General features: G+C 41.6%; 2 protein-coding genes across 4 annotated transcripts in view; one reads left to right on the top strand and one right to left on the bottom strand.

Annotated features, from left to right (window-relative positions):
* si:cabz01090165.1 (uncharacterized protein LOC100333421 homolog) overlaps positions 1-13,273 on the top strand; it is a 315,307-nt gene that overhangs the window by 22,157 nt on the left and 279,877 nt on the right. The gene's annotated exons all lie outside the window — the stretch shown is intronic.
* Positions 974-3,563, bottom strand: LOC134879762 (general transcription factor II-I repeat domain-containing protein 2A-like). The gene is made up of 2 exons (XM_063906261.1): positions 2,325-3,563; positions 974-2,061 (listed from the first exon to the last, which is right to left on the bottom strand). Exons 1-2 carry the CDS (start codon positions 3,195-3,197, stop codon positions 1,087-1,089), a joined length of 1,848 nt encoding a protein of 615 aa, XP_063762331.1. The 5' UTR covers positions 3,198-3,563; the 3' UTR covers positions 974-1,086.

Raw genomic sequence — 13,273 nt, forward strand, 5'->3', positions numbered from 1 at the left:
TTAGTGTCGTCTGAGTGGAACCATATCTCTCCTCCCCACCACCCATCTCTTCTCTCCTTATTTTGTCTTATTAAAATAATCAGCCATACCCCCCTATGATGGAACTCAGTAACATCTACACTGATTGGTCTTTATGCATTCACCTTACTGTGACCAAAGTGGTGAGTGAAAAGTCACAAGAACTATTTATAATTATAGACATAATACAGAGAGTATTGTTGTTTATGTGTGTCCTGTGATCGGCTGCTTTCACTAAAGGCTTCTTTCAGTTGAATTTTTAACGGTTGCTGTGTATGACTTTCGGATAATTTTGTTAACAGAGTTTTAACGTAAAGTGATGGAACGTGTCAGGACCAGTGTTGGGTGGAACGAGTTACAGTAATGTATAACTTTTCTGTAACGCTGTAATATAGCGCATTACTAATGAAATTGAAGTAATATTATACCTGTTACAATTCTAACACATTTAACCCGAAATTAATAATGATGATGATACAATACAAGTACTTCTGGGTCTCTTTGAGTCATTCAAGCTCCTCGGCTCTTGGGCTGTGGCACGAGCGCATTTTGTGCGAGAGCGCACCGGTACCGGGGGTTGTTGTGTTAGTGCTAGCTAGGAGCTAACGGATATAAGGAGCTGTTTGTAGAACAAGGTGGAGGAGAGTCCTCTCCTGTCAGACTGAGAGGCTCAGATAACCTCAGCTCAGTGAGGTAAAGGACTCTCTGAGGGTTTAGATCAGGGGTCACCAACCTTTTTTGAACTGAGGGCTACTTCTTGGGTACCGATTAATGTGAAGGGCTACCAATTTGGTACGCTTCAAATTTGCGCGGTTTACCTTTAATTGTATGTTATTATTAATAGTAAAACTAATTAGTTATATTCACCTGTTTGAGGACACTGCTCATTTTAACAAATTTGCACAATAGGCCTAATTATCAATAATGGCTTAAAAAGGAAGGAAACAGACAAATATCAAAATCAGCACTTTATTTCTATTTCACTGTAATCACCATCAAACAGAACAACATAACATTAAACAAAAGTATTTATAGGCCTATTTAATCCATCACAATCTTTCATAAGTTTTAATGGGAAGCCTGGCATTGCATGCTGGCAACCAGGGCCTCGTAATCTGGGCTGTAATTTGACACTGCAAGTCTGAGTGAGTCTTGCAGATGTGCATCAGTGAGCCGTGTTCTGTGTTCGTTTTTTATGAAATTCATGTCAGAAAAGGCTGATTCACAAAGATAGGTAGACCCAAACAGACTGGCAACCTTCATTGCTGCTGTGCACAGACCACTGTACTTTTCAGTATCAACAAGGCCCCAAAAGTTTGCTGCAGCCTGGTGGGCTTTGAGGCGAATGTCATTCTGCAGTGTCACTATTTCTATTTCCACCTGCCCAGCATCCAAGCTGAACATTGCACTTAGTTGCTCAGCAATGGACGTTGTGTCCACGTTTATAAATGGATTCGAAACGAACGACACACATGGCTCAAGTTTATCAATGTCACAAAACCTATTCTCAAACTCTTGCCCAACCCTGTTTATGACTTGAGTGTATTTTTCGGCAGCGTTGCCAAAAATCTCAGACGCAGAGGTATTGTCGTTCAGCACCATCTGCAAAGAGGGGAAGTGCAGCACCTTTTTTCTCTGTAAATGCGCAGAGAAAATGCTCATCTGTGCTTTAAACGCATTTAAAGCACTGATCATGTCGGCAACAGTCTTACCTTTGCCTTGCAGCGCACAGTTCAGATTGTTCAGTTTTCCAGTAATGTCCGTCAGAAATGCCAGGTCTAGTAGCCACGCAACGTCCTCCAGCAGCGATGTGTCTTCGTCTCTAGATTTCATAAAATCTTTGATCTCCCTCAACAGCGACAAAAACCGGAGCAGAATCCGTCCTCTGCTGAGCCATCGGATGTCCGTGTGGAGAAGCAGGTCCCCATATTCAGCCGACAGCTCCGCCAACATCACCTTGAAACTTCGGTGTTGTTTAGCTTTGGAACGGATGCTGTTTATGATCCTCACAACAGGAGTCATTACGTGCTCGAAGCCGATCACCTTAAAAATAAAATAAAATCACTCTTACTCAAAGCACTTAAAAACAATAACAATACAATACAATACAATACAAAACAAAATGTATTTATATAGCGCCGTATCACAACTATGAAGTTGACTCTAACGACCAAAAAGCGCAGTAGGGGCCGGTCTACAAGCAGATGCGTAAAATATGCCCAATAGGCCTACTCATAATTACAAATAGGATATTAGGCCTACAACAAGGATAACATAAATTAATAAAATACAAAATGAAAACGCACCTTTGCACATAAGGCCTGCTGGTGAATGATGCAGTGGTACTGTACGAATTTCGGGAACGCTGGGTCGCTTTTACAGAGCGCGATGAACCCTGCATGCCGTCCGGTCATCGCAGGAGCCCCATCGGTGGTAATCGACACCAGCTTTTCCAGTGGTATGTTTCTGTTGTTGAAAAACTCCTTCACCGCGTTGTAGATATCAACCCCCCTTGTGCTGGTTTTTAGGGGGAGTAGTGTGAGAAGTTCCTCTTTTGTAGAGAAATCTTGAAACACCATCCGAACAAACATCATCAGCTGCGCCGTGCTGCTGCTGTCGATGGACTCATCACATTGGATGCTGAACCACCTGCACTCCCTGAGATCCTGGTCCAGCTGATCAGTCAAGTTGTCGGACATTGCTGTCACTCTCCTGACCATTGTGCTTGCCCCCATTTGAACATCAGCTACAGAAGAGAGCACTTCCTTCCCATATTTCTCGTCTTTAAGCACAGTGTTCAGAACTATCATCATCGTTTCCTTGAAAAGGTCTCCATCTGTAAATGCCTTCTTCTTCTTTATCAGGTGTTCTGTTGCTCTGAACGAGGCTTCGGTAGCTTTCTGAGATTTTTTAGCTGGTCTTGTGAAAAAAGACTGTTGCTTGCACAATCCTGCCTTTAGCTCACTTACTTTTTCCACTCGTAGTGCGCTGCCCGGTGGGTAGTTAGCATGGTAGCTTGCGTGACAGGTCTTGAAATGCCTCTCAACATTGTGCCGCTTTGGTATCGCCACAGTCGCCCGGCAAATGAGACACACGCAGGCATCTTTTACAGTGGTAAAAAAAAACTCTTGCTCCCATTCACCGTGAAAATAATACGTTCTCTTTCTTTTTTCTGCCATGTTTTCGATTAAATTGTAATCATCCGTTCATCTTGACTTCGCTTCACTGCACTGACTGGACTCGGTCTCCACGCAACGGTTGTCGTGGAGACCAGCTAGGTCCAATCTACGTAATCTGAAGCATTTTATTTTACACAAATTACGTTTTATAAGTAGGCATATGTTTATATGCGTGCATACTGCATATTGTTATCTTCTTACAAGCAATGCAATATATTTAAAAATAATAGAAAGTTTAACAACGAATAAAATAAAGTTGTGTGTCACGTGAGAACTAGGCTATTTTAGAACAGGCCTTCGCGGGCGACTCAAGTAGTCCTCGAGGGCGCCATGGCGCCCGCGGGCGACGCGTTGGTGACCCCTGGTTTAGATAGTTTAGTTTAGCGAGTGATCTCAGTTGTTTACATACATCTCACGATTTATGTAAACAAGTATTTCCAAGGCACACCTTTTTATGATCCTTATAGTTATACAAAAATAAGAGAATAAATGAAAAACAGGTATGAAATCATTTCAATTCATACTATAGGACAGTAAAGCAAGACTACAGTTTAAAAGGGGAGTGATTTGTAAAATATGCATAAAGAAAAATGTAATATTGCACACGTCATTGCTCTAGCTCTGTTGGGTTTCATAGACTGTATATTTTACTGCCTTTATTTTGGACAATTATTTCAGAATGATTTAACAGCCAGCCTTTAGTCTGTGTGCCGACACACTGTGTTCTCCTACGGCAGGGGTATTCAACTCAAATTCAATGAGGTCCAGTTAGCTGTTACATAGTAGCTGTATCAACGACTGCATATAATCAACAACTGACTGTCTCAGCAAACAAACAAAGTACAATTCAAAAACAACAATATTTATTGTCACTTGAACTATACAGATATAAAGATAAACTGAAGCCCTATGGCTTCTGTGTTAGTGGGTGCATTGATGACTTTTCAAGGAAAATGATCTGGCTTAATGCCTACACAACGAGTAGTGACCCTAAGTTGATCAGGGGTTTCTATGTAGAAGCTATGCAGCGTTTACATGGCTGTTCAATAGTTATGAGGGGCGATCTTGGAACCGAGAACGGTAGTGTGCGTGCCTTTCAGCGCTTCCTCGTCCCTACACAGCTAGACGAATCCCTGGACAGTTACTTGGAGGGAGCCAGTACTGCAAATCAAAGGATTGAGTATTGGTGGGGCTTTCTTCGCCGCCAGTGCGCACAGTTCTGGATGTCACTGTTTGTGAGACCTAATGGACAATGGGTAATTTGATGGTGGGTTTATGGACAAAAGCCTTCGTTAGTTTTGCTGCATGGGACTTATCCAGGTGACTTAAGAAATAAATGTTAATGTTTTCTGAATGAGAAATAAGCTCCATTTGATAGTCTACTTTCACTTTGCATAATATTATATCGCATTATATAATACGTAGACTAGATGACTGTATATTGTGCATGATTTGGAGGAAGAAGGAACTGGTCCCAGTTGCTGTATGTCACTCACACGTAGAGGCTATATGTTGCATATACCTTCTAGAAAACATTTTAAATTAGTGTGACATCTCATTTTTCTCAAAGCCTGGCACAGCACATAGACCTTTTTTTGTTTCTATATGTAAGGATAAGCTTAGTACACCACCTAAACCATACATTTTTCAAAAGCTTAAATGTCCTCTTGATGTAATTAAACATGCACTGCCAAGGCCCACTGTCCTCTATGTCATGGACTATAGATATTACTATAATGCCTTTACATTGTATTACAGTATTTTATGCATTGTAAGGCCCGCTAGCTTGCAGCATATGAGCAGACAGACTCACTAAATGTATATTTTTAACAGGATGAATTGGATGACACACCACAGACCTGGATTGCTCATAGAACCAGGCCATCGAAAAACCTGAACGTCCCCAGTGGCCGACCCAACGTCATGTACGCTGTGTCAGAGCTTTACCAGGCATCAGACTACCTTCGTCCTGTTGAGGATGGCCATCTTGACATATGCAAAATGGAATGTGTCTTTCAGCAGCCCATTCTATGTGATCGGGATATATATGACCTCTGCAATGTCTTCATGGCTGAATCCCATCTGAGTCTACCTACTGATCCATATCAGGCTGTGAACTTATATGTACACCTTAAAGAGGCCATTATTGCTGCTCTGTAAATCAGATACTCATAGGTGAAAACTCATCTGTGGTGCAGACACCTTCACCTTCTTCCCACTCTATCAACCCCATCAGACACTAACCTGTAGTGCCAACCTGCAAGGTGGTCATCAGTCATGGTGGATCTGTATTTTGGCCTAATGATTTTCATAGGTGAAAACACAAATATGTTGATCCAAAAAGTGCAGTCAAATTCTTTGCAGTTTGTCTGAGGTTGGGGTACTTCTCTTTCTGCATTAGCTTCCAGAATTGGACATTTGAGTCAGGTGTAGCTCTTGATTTGAGTTCATTGTCATTATTTAGTGTAAGGATCTCATTCTCAATAGCACCGCTATCCAGGTTGAAGAGTGATGCCACTTTGGATGTTATACAATCAACATCTATATTTTCCCCAAATGGAAAACTGAGAAAACTGTTCAACATTCTCGCATCGCCGTGTAACATAATTTCTTGATAGCAGACACAATCTCCTTTCGATTTTTAAAATCGGCAAAAACCGCATCTGCGGCTTCCATGAACGCTTCTTTCACAATCTCACCATCCTTGAAAGATTTCTTTCCTTTTGCAAGAACACGACAGAAACGATAAGAAGCTATGGTTGCAGCCTTACTTGTGGTATTGTGCCTGGTAAAAATGGACTGTTGTGCTGCTAGCTGACTTTTCAAGTCCTTGACTTTTCGGGCGCGCAGTGGTGATTTAGCTGGGAAGTTTGTATCGTAGCTCTTGTGGACCGTCTTGAAATGCCGCTCCAAATTCCTTTTCTTTGGTAAAGCCACATTTGTATTGCAGATAAGACAGATGGACTTGGCATTCGAATACACGAAAAAATAATCCTCCTCCCACTCTGAATGAAAATGATACGTTTTAGATTTTGTAGCTTCTAGAGACAGATTCACAATGCAGTGTTGAAGATATGCAGCCTCTGTCCTCTCTGGAATTGTCGGCTTTTAGAAAGCTTGTCAGCCTAATCCCTGTTAACACACCAATGACAAGGTGAGCTAACGTTGAATAGAGACTATTTCATATACAGCAGGTTACAGGGCCGTGCAGAGGCTCCACTAACATGTTATTAATAACACACAGAGACGTCATGTTACTGGTATCACATATCATTTAGCCCACTTAAACGGAGCATGAGTTTAATGTCTTGCTCTTTTCCTTATTGTCAGCATGTACTGCCAGATAGATAGATAGCTTTAATTAATGACCTGCAATAAACTACATTTGAGCATTTAGAGCCATACTTTTGCAGTTATTTTGGTGAAAGTAACTCAAAGTAACACAAAAGTAGTGTAACGCATTACAGTTCAGAGACAGTAATAATGCAATGTAACTTATTACTTTAAAAAGACATAATAAGTAATATGTACTGTATTACATTTTAGAAGTATTTAGAAGCCCAACAGTGGTCAGGACATACCAGAGTCAGACCAGTGCACGGGAGTTGATTAAGTATTCCTAAAAATACAATCATTTAAATAAAAAAATTATTCCCATTTAAAGTCATTTATTTTCTAATATGGTCCATATTGCTGTGAAAACATCTCCATTAAATAGTGTTTTGAGTGTGAACCGTGAGTCCCCGGCTCTGTCTCAGGTACAGGTAAGTCAGTTCCCGTCAGCTTGTAACTTGATCAAGTTTTACATAGTGTTTCATGCCTGCTGTACTGGATGCGTCCCCTCACATTGTTTTTATAATTTTGGCATTACCTTGCTCAAGAATCATGCCGTCAATCTTTCTTCTCTGCTGACCTCAGTATCTTTCCTCTTGTTTTTCCTGCTTCTGTTTACCTTCCTTCTCCTCCCTCCCTCAGAGTATCCTCCACCTCACATTTACCCCTTTCACACGTCCCCCCATCTCACCTTGACCCCTCAGTTACCTCCCCTGTGCCTCTTCTCCTCTCATGTTCCCATCCTCCTGCTCTGATCATGACCTCTTCACAGCCCGCCATAAGTATCATTACCTTGCAATCCCTCTCTCCTCTCCTCCTCTCCTCTCATCTCCACTTCACTGTCATGATGATTGTCATTACAGGAGAGGTTAAAGATCCTATCATGGCTATAGATGTCATCTGCACACACACGCACGCACGTGAGAACAATATATTAACCTCCGGAATCTAGGTCCAGTGGATGTGTAGGATCTATAGTTTGATAGATATTATGAAGATTATTTCAGGTCTCGCCGGGAAAATGTGTTAATGTGTTACTACCTATGTAAACGAGGTTGCTATGCGCGCACCCTGGAAAGTGTGAGATTGCTACGTCTTTCCCCCTAGTGATTTATATTTGCCAGCGTCCATGTCAAGCTATTGTCAACATTGAATCCTGCAGTATTTACTCCCGGAGGTAAGTGTTTTCCTGACTGTACTTTCTTCAGCTATCCACTGATGGACGCTGATGGAGCCATTGTGCGTCAGAATTTGTCCGAGATCAGAAATACTGTTTTCACGCACACGCACACACACAAAAATACTTATACATGTCCTCCCTTCCACCATTGAAGTTTTGACCAAATGATTGTTTTGTCTGAATGACCTGAGCCATGGGTATGTTCATGAGTGTAATGGCTCTGTGTTTGTTCACTCCATCATGTGTGTTTCTGATTCTAGTCTCAGCACTAATCTGTTGGGCATTGTGAATGAGGGTTTGGGCAGGATTGGCCCGGCTGTTTGGACTGATAGAGGAATATTTCTTAGACTGTGGAATGAGGCCAGAGCCGGCTGATCCCATTAGGACGACCTCACAAGTCATTGTGAAGGCCCGCCACTGATCGACAAGCACACACCCTCACTCTGAGTAATTGCTCCAGACCGGCAGCCTGTCTGTGGTCAGGGTCAGCTTGGCCTGAAGACAGGAGCATGGCTGTGCAGGTCACAATGATGTGGCATTCACAACCTTTGCTAATGTACAGCAAAAATAAAAATGTATCCTTTATAAATGTTCCAATTCAACTATTTGAATAGTTTTTGTTCTGGTAATTTAAATCCATACAACTTTGGACTAATCAACCATTCCTGTAAGAACCTGTGTTGAGCAGACACATCCCCCCACCTGCTGCCCTCTGAACGTACCCAACACTCAGAAAATAAAACAGGTCCAGCACTTGGTGTTGCATAAGTTGCATGCCTTAAAGTTTTTAGCTTTTCTAAAAATCGAAAGCCTTAATTTGTCTGTTAAATCAAATCACAACATGATAATAACTGAAGGCTTTTATCTGGAGCTGGATCGAACACATCTCTACGTACTCTAGTGAGCACGTACTGACATTTAAGTGCAGTGTATCCAAAGACCACAGCGGCAGCACAGTGCATCATAGGGTTCAGGGTTTTACATTTCCCAGTAAACACTGAAAGAGTTTCAGATTATATATTAGACACTGTGAAAACAACAATCTTGCTCTAGCATACAAGCAAAAGAAAGCAGAAAATGAAGTATCATATTACTGTACCCTGTACTGTGCACAATTGTCTTTAAAAAATATTGCAATAAATGTATGAAAGATGTGCATAGAGACAGCCATTCTGTCTCCTTGAGGCCTGAATACGTGACGCTGGGTTTCATGATATACTGTTTGTTCTGAGAGAGCTGCTGGCTCACACACACGCACGAACGCAGGCGCACATGTGCACACACACATACACACACACACACACATACACACACACACACACACACACACACACACACACACACACACACACACACACACACACACACACACACACACACACACACACACACACACACACACACACACACACATTACAGAAGGCAGTGGATTTATGTGTCCATGTTGGAATACGTAGCATATATCAGTTGGTTATATTTCCATCCAGGGAGAGTGTTATTGTAGCCCGAGCCCGTAACGAGGTAATATAAGCTGATATCAGGAATCATTATGACATTTGTGTACCATATCTTGCGCTATAAAAATGCTAATGCTGTTTCTCTGACAGTGGAGGAGGCGGGGGGCGGATTAGACAGAATGCTGCTGATCTTATGCGATAAAAGACTGTCTTTATTACTCTCATTGCTCTGTAGCCACAGTGCTTCAGAGGTTTTCTCCAAATACACCAATACCCAAGGTTTACATCCAGGCCAAAGTTAATGGGACCAATAAGACATTAAAAAGTAATCACCTCAGACATTAGCATTCAAGGGGATGCAGCATTTAGACACTCACTATGATATTGACGTTAACGTTATGATGTGTGCAGTGTTTTTGTAAAAAGAGCAGCAGCAAAGAGATTTTATAAGGCTGTAAAATCCTGGTTGTTCCAGAGGATTATTTATTGTCAACATCCTCCTGGATCGTTCTTCATCTTCTTCTTTTGTATAGAGATATGATTTGTTTGTATGGCATTTGGACTGTCTATGTTGTAAATGTATTTTGAAGTTACACATGACATCTATTGCACGTCACGTCCTGGCAGAGGGATCCCTCCTCTGATGAAGTCAAGTCAAGTCATTTTTATTTTTATAGCACATTGAACATGTACTGGGTACAACACAAAGCGCATGAATAAAAATAAAAATAAACAGGAAAAAACTAACATACAAAAATTAAGACACAGACAGACAGACAAACAAACAAACAAACAAATAAACAAGTCCATCTGAGCCATGCAGTCCTGAGTCCGCAGTAAGCAGAAAGTGTCCCATAGAATTATAAAAAGTTTTTGCTGTTTCTAAATGGCACTAACTTATGGAGGTGAGTTTAATTTCGGTATTATGTTTCGTCACTCCACATCAACCCCATGTTGGAGTAGCGGTGTTGAGCTCGAGAGAGTTTGGAAGGGGTCAGCCATTGTTCCCAGGGCCCTTTTTTCCCCAGATTTACATGGTAGTCAATGGGAACATGAAAAAAGGCCCTATGTTCCCAGATTTAGCTCAAATCTACCTTACATCTATAGTCAATTGCTACTGGATAAAAGGTTGGGTGTAATTGGCTACCAAATTGGGAGAAAGGGGGATAACATCTGATACAAATTGATGAAAAAGGAAATGTGGGAACATAGGGCCTCATTCTGAAAAAAAATCTTAGAAATGAGGGAACATAGGGCTGAGGGAACATAGGGCTGTGGGAAGATAAGGCTGTGGGAACATAGGGCTGTGGGAACATAGGGCTGTGGGAAGATAAGGCTGTGGGAACATAGGGCTGTGGGAACAAACGGCTGTGGGAACATAGGCAAGCTCCCCTTCACTTGGCTAGTAACCTTTAAGGGTTATGACCGAGCCTGACCCACGTTAAAGATCTGGCTATCTGGATGTGAAGAAGAGGCTCAGCTGCAGCGCCAGGAGACTGCTGGTTTTGCTCGCTGATTCCAGGACCTTTTTTTCTTTTTCATTTATTCTACTTTTACAAAATGAATACAGACAATTTATGAATCCAACAAACAAAAAAAATGAGTAGAAGCGGGAGGGCAGAAAGCATAGTTTATACAGAAAGTAGCCCTCCTGTTAGTCATGCAGTTGCAGGATAGAAAAAAGAAAAGATAAATCAATAATTAAATATGCACACAAATAAACTAAATTATATATATATATATATATATACATACATATGCAGACATATACATACACCCAGTTTTCAAGGTAAAATATAAATTCCTACAAGTTAGATAGATAGATAGATAGATAGAATCGGAGGATGAAACCCTCTTTATTGTCACATACATGCACACAGCAGAGCACACACAGTGAAATTGGTCCTCTGCATTTAACCCATCCTAGTACAAGGAGCAGTGGGCAGCTATTGTGCAGCGCCCGGGGAGCAATGGGGAGGGGGGATTGGAGGTGTCCGGTGCCTTGCTCAAGGGCACCACAGCAGAGCCTAGGAGGTGAACTGGGACCTCTCCATGTAGCAGTCCACTTTCCATATTTCAAGTCTGTTCGGGGACTTGAACCGGCGACCCTACGATTCCCAGTCCAAGCCCCTACTGACTGAGCCACTGCTGGAAGTTCATGTTCAACTAACAAGACAATAAAAATGTTCATCCTATTTTCATATAAAATAATGTAATTACAATAATAGCCGTCATAATTATAATTATAACTACACTACAATGTGGACCCAACATATGTTTCACAATTGTTTTATAATTTATAAATGTTACTATAAAGAAAATATTAAAGGAATTAATTACACATTTAAATGACATTTTCTTGTAAAATAATACAAGCTATGACAAATAAAATAGCAGAGCTGCACAGTTATAGATTATAATGTTTTTGCCAAATACCGGAAAGAAAGGATTTTAAAGTCTTAATAAAGCTCTGTGTTTATTCCATTCCATCAGATCTGCAGTGACAGATTGAATAACAGATGAGCAGCTCAAACAACTCAAGCTACAACCCCCCCCCCCCCCCCCCTCATGTTCCACTTAATATGGAGGATGAAGCGGAGGGGATTATGGAACCTTAGCATTACAACCCAAAGACTCTTTAAAAAGTAATGCTGCTTGGAGCTGTCAGCAAAGGTAACCTGGCTCTGCATACACACACCCACATGCTGCGCACATACTCGTAAGCGCTTGACCCTTACAGGAAGAACACAAAACACCACCTACACACCATCAGAGACTTCAAGTACATACGTTACACACTACAGTACACATAAAGATGCTCAGCACACACCCACACACTCTGCTTCCTCTCCCTCTCACTGTGTCTTTCTCTCCCTCCATCTGCGCTCCTCTGCTCTGTGACACATGGTGAGGAAGGGAGAGGAAGTGAGAGGAAGAGAGAAAGTGAAGAGCCCCCCTCACAGGAGGCAGGAGACAAGAGGGGACAACTGCTGCAGACACTGTGTCTTTCTTCCTGTATGTACACAAGACAGCATGCTCCCCAGGCCTCTGTGTGTGTGTGTGTGTGTGTGTGTGTGTGTGTGTGTGTGTGTGTGTGTGTGTGTGTGTGTGTGTGTGTGTGTGTGTGTGTGTGTGTGTGTGTGTGGTGATTGATAAGTCTTAATGTGTCTAATAGCACTTTAAGCAGACACTAATGCCTGCTCTCAACACTCATCTTACTTTTTTATTCATTTATTTTAAAGAAGAAAGCATCTGAGAAAAGCATCACTTGTTTCGTTTAAGCAATAAAAGTAACATAGAATAAAAGAGGCAGCTACCTCTCTATATGAGGAAACACAAACCATAACATGTACACAATGGTCGAACAATGTTTAATGTTTTATAAAACTCCACAGAGAGATGCATTAAAATAGTTTGAATCCAAAACACTAATTAAAAAGAAAGCTGAGTATTAGGATAAAGATCAATTCTACATGGTTCTGCATGGTGTGTGTTTTGATCTCCAGTAAATGGTTGCAGTGCCACCCTGCTCTGCTCCGGGCATCTGAACACGTTCCAACCAAAGAGTATTTCCTTTTAAATTCTGTGTGCTCCACAGAAGCCTTAAATCTGTTCTTCAAAACAAACCCCACCGTCACCCGCCGCCGCCCCCCCATACTGCTCACAATCTGTGTGCACCGTATCAGAGCAATAATGACTGTAGGAATAAGTTAAGTCAGCTGAAGTCATTAGACAGCTTTCAATTCAAGGTTTCTGTTAAGGTAACCAATATATTAAAGCAATTAACATCATTATACATTAAACCAGCTAAAAGGAGATTCCTCCTAAAATCCGGTTTATTTAATTACATACCCTTGGTTGTTTCATTTTTTTGTAGTGGTGTTCTCTAAGCATTGGACACATTTGGAGGATTTTAAAAATCCTGAGCAGCGTGTGATATATATTTCAATGCCCAGCTCCCCAGAGCCCCTCCATTACAGAGGGATCATTCCTAGAAGACACGGGTGATGGGCTTCACTCATTTTCAGAGGTGGGAAACATGCCTCTTTTTTGGCTTCAATGTCAGATCCGTGAAGCCCGGTTCAGAACGTCTCACTGCAGGTGCT

The sequence above is a fragment of the Eleginops maclovinus genome, chromosome 18 (assembly GCF_036324505.1).
Source record: "Eleginops maclovinus isolate JMC-PN-2008 ecotype Puerto Natales chromosome 18, JC_Emac_rtc_rv5, whole genome shotgun sequence".
Lineage (NCBI taxonomy): Eukaryota > Metazoa > Chordata > Actinopteri > Perciformes > Eleginopidae > Eleginops > Eleginops maclovinus.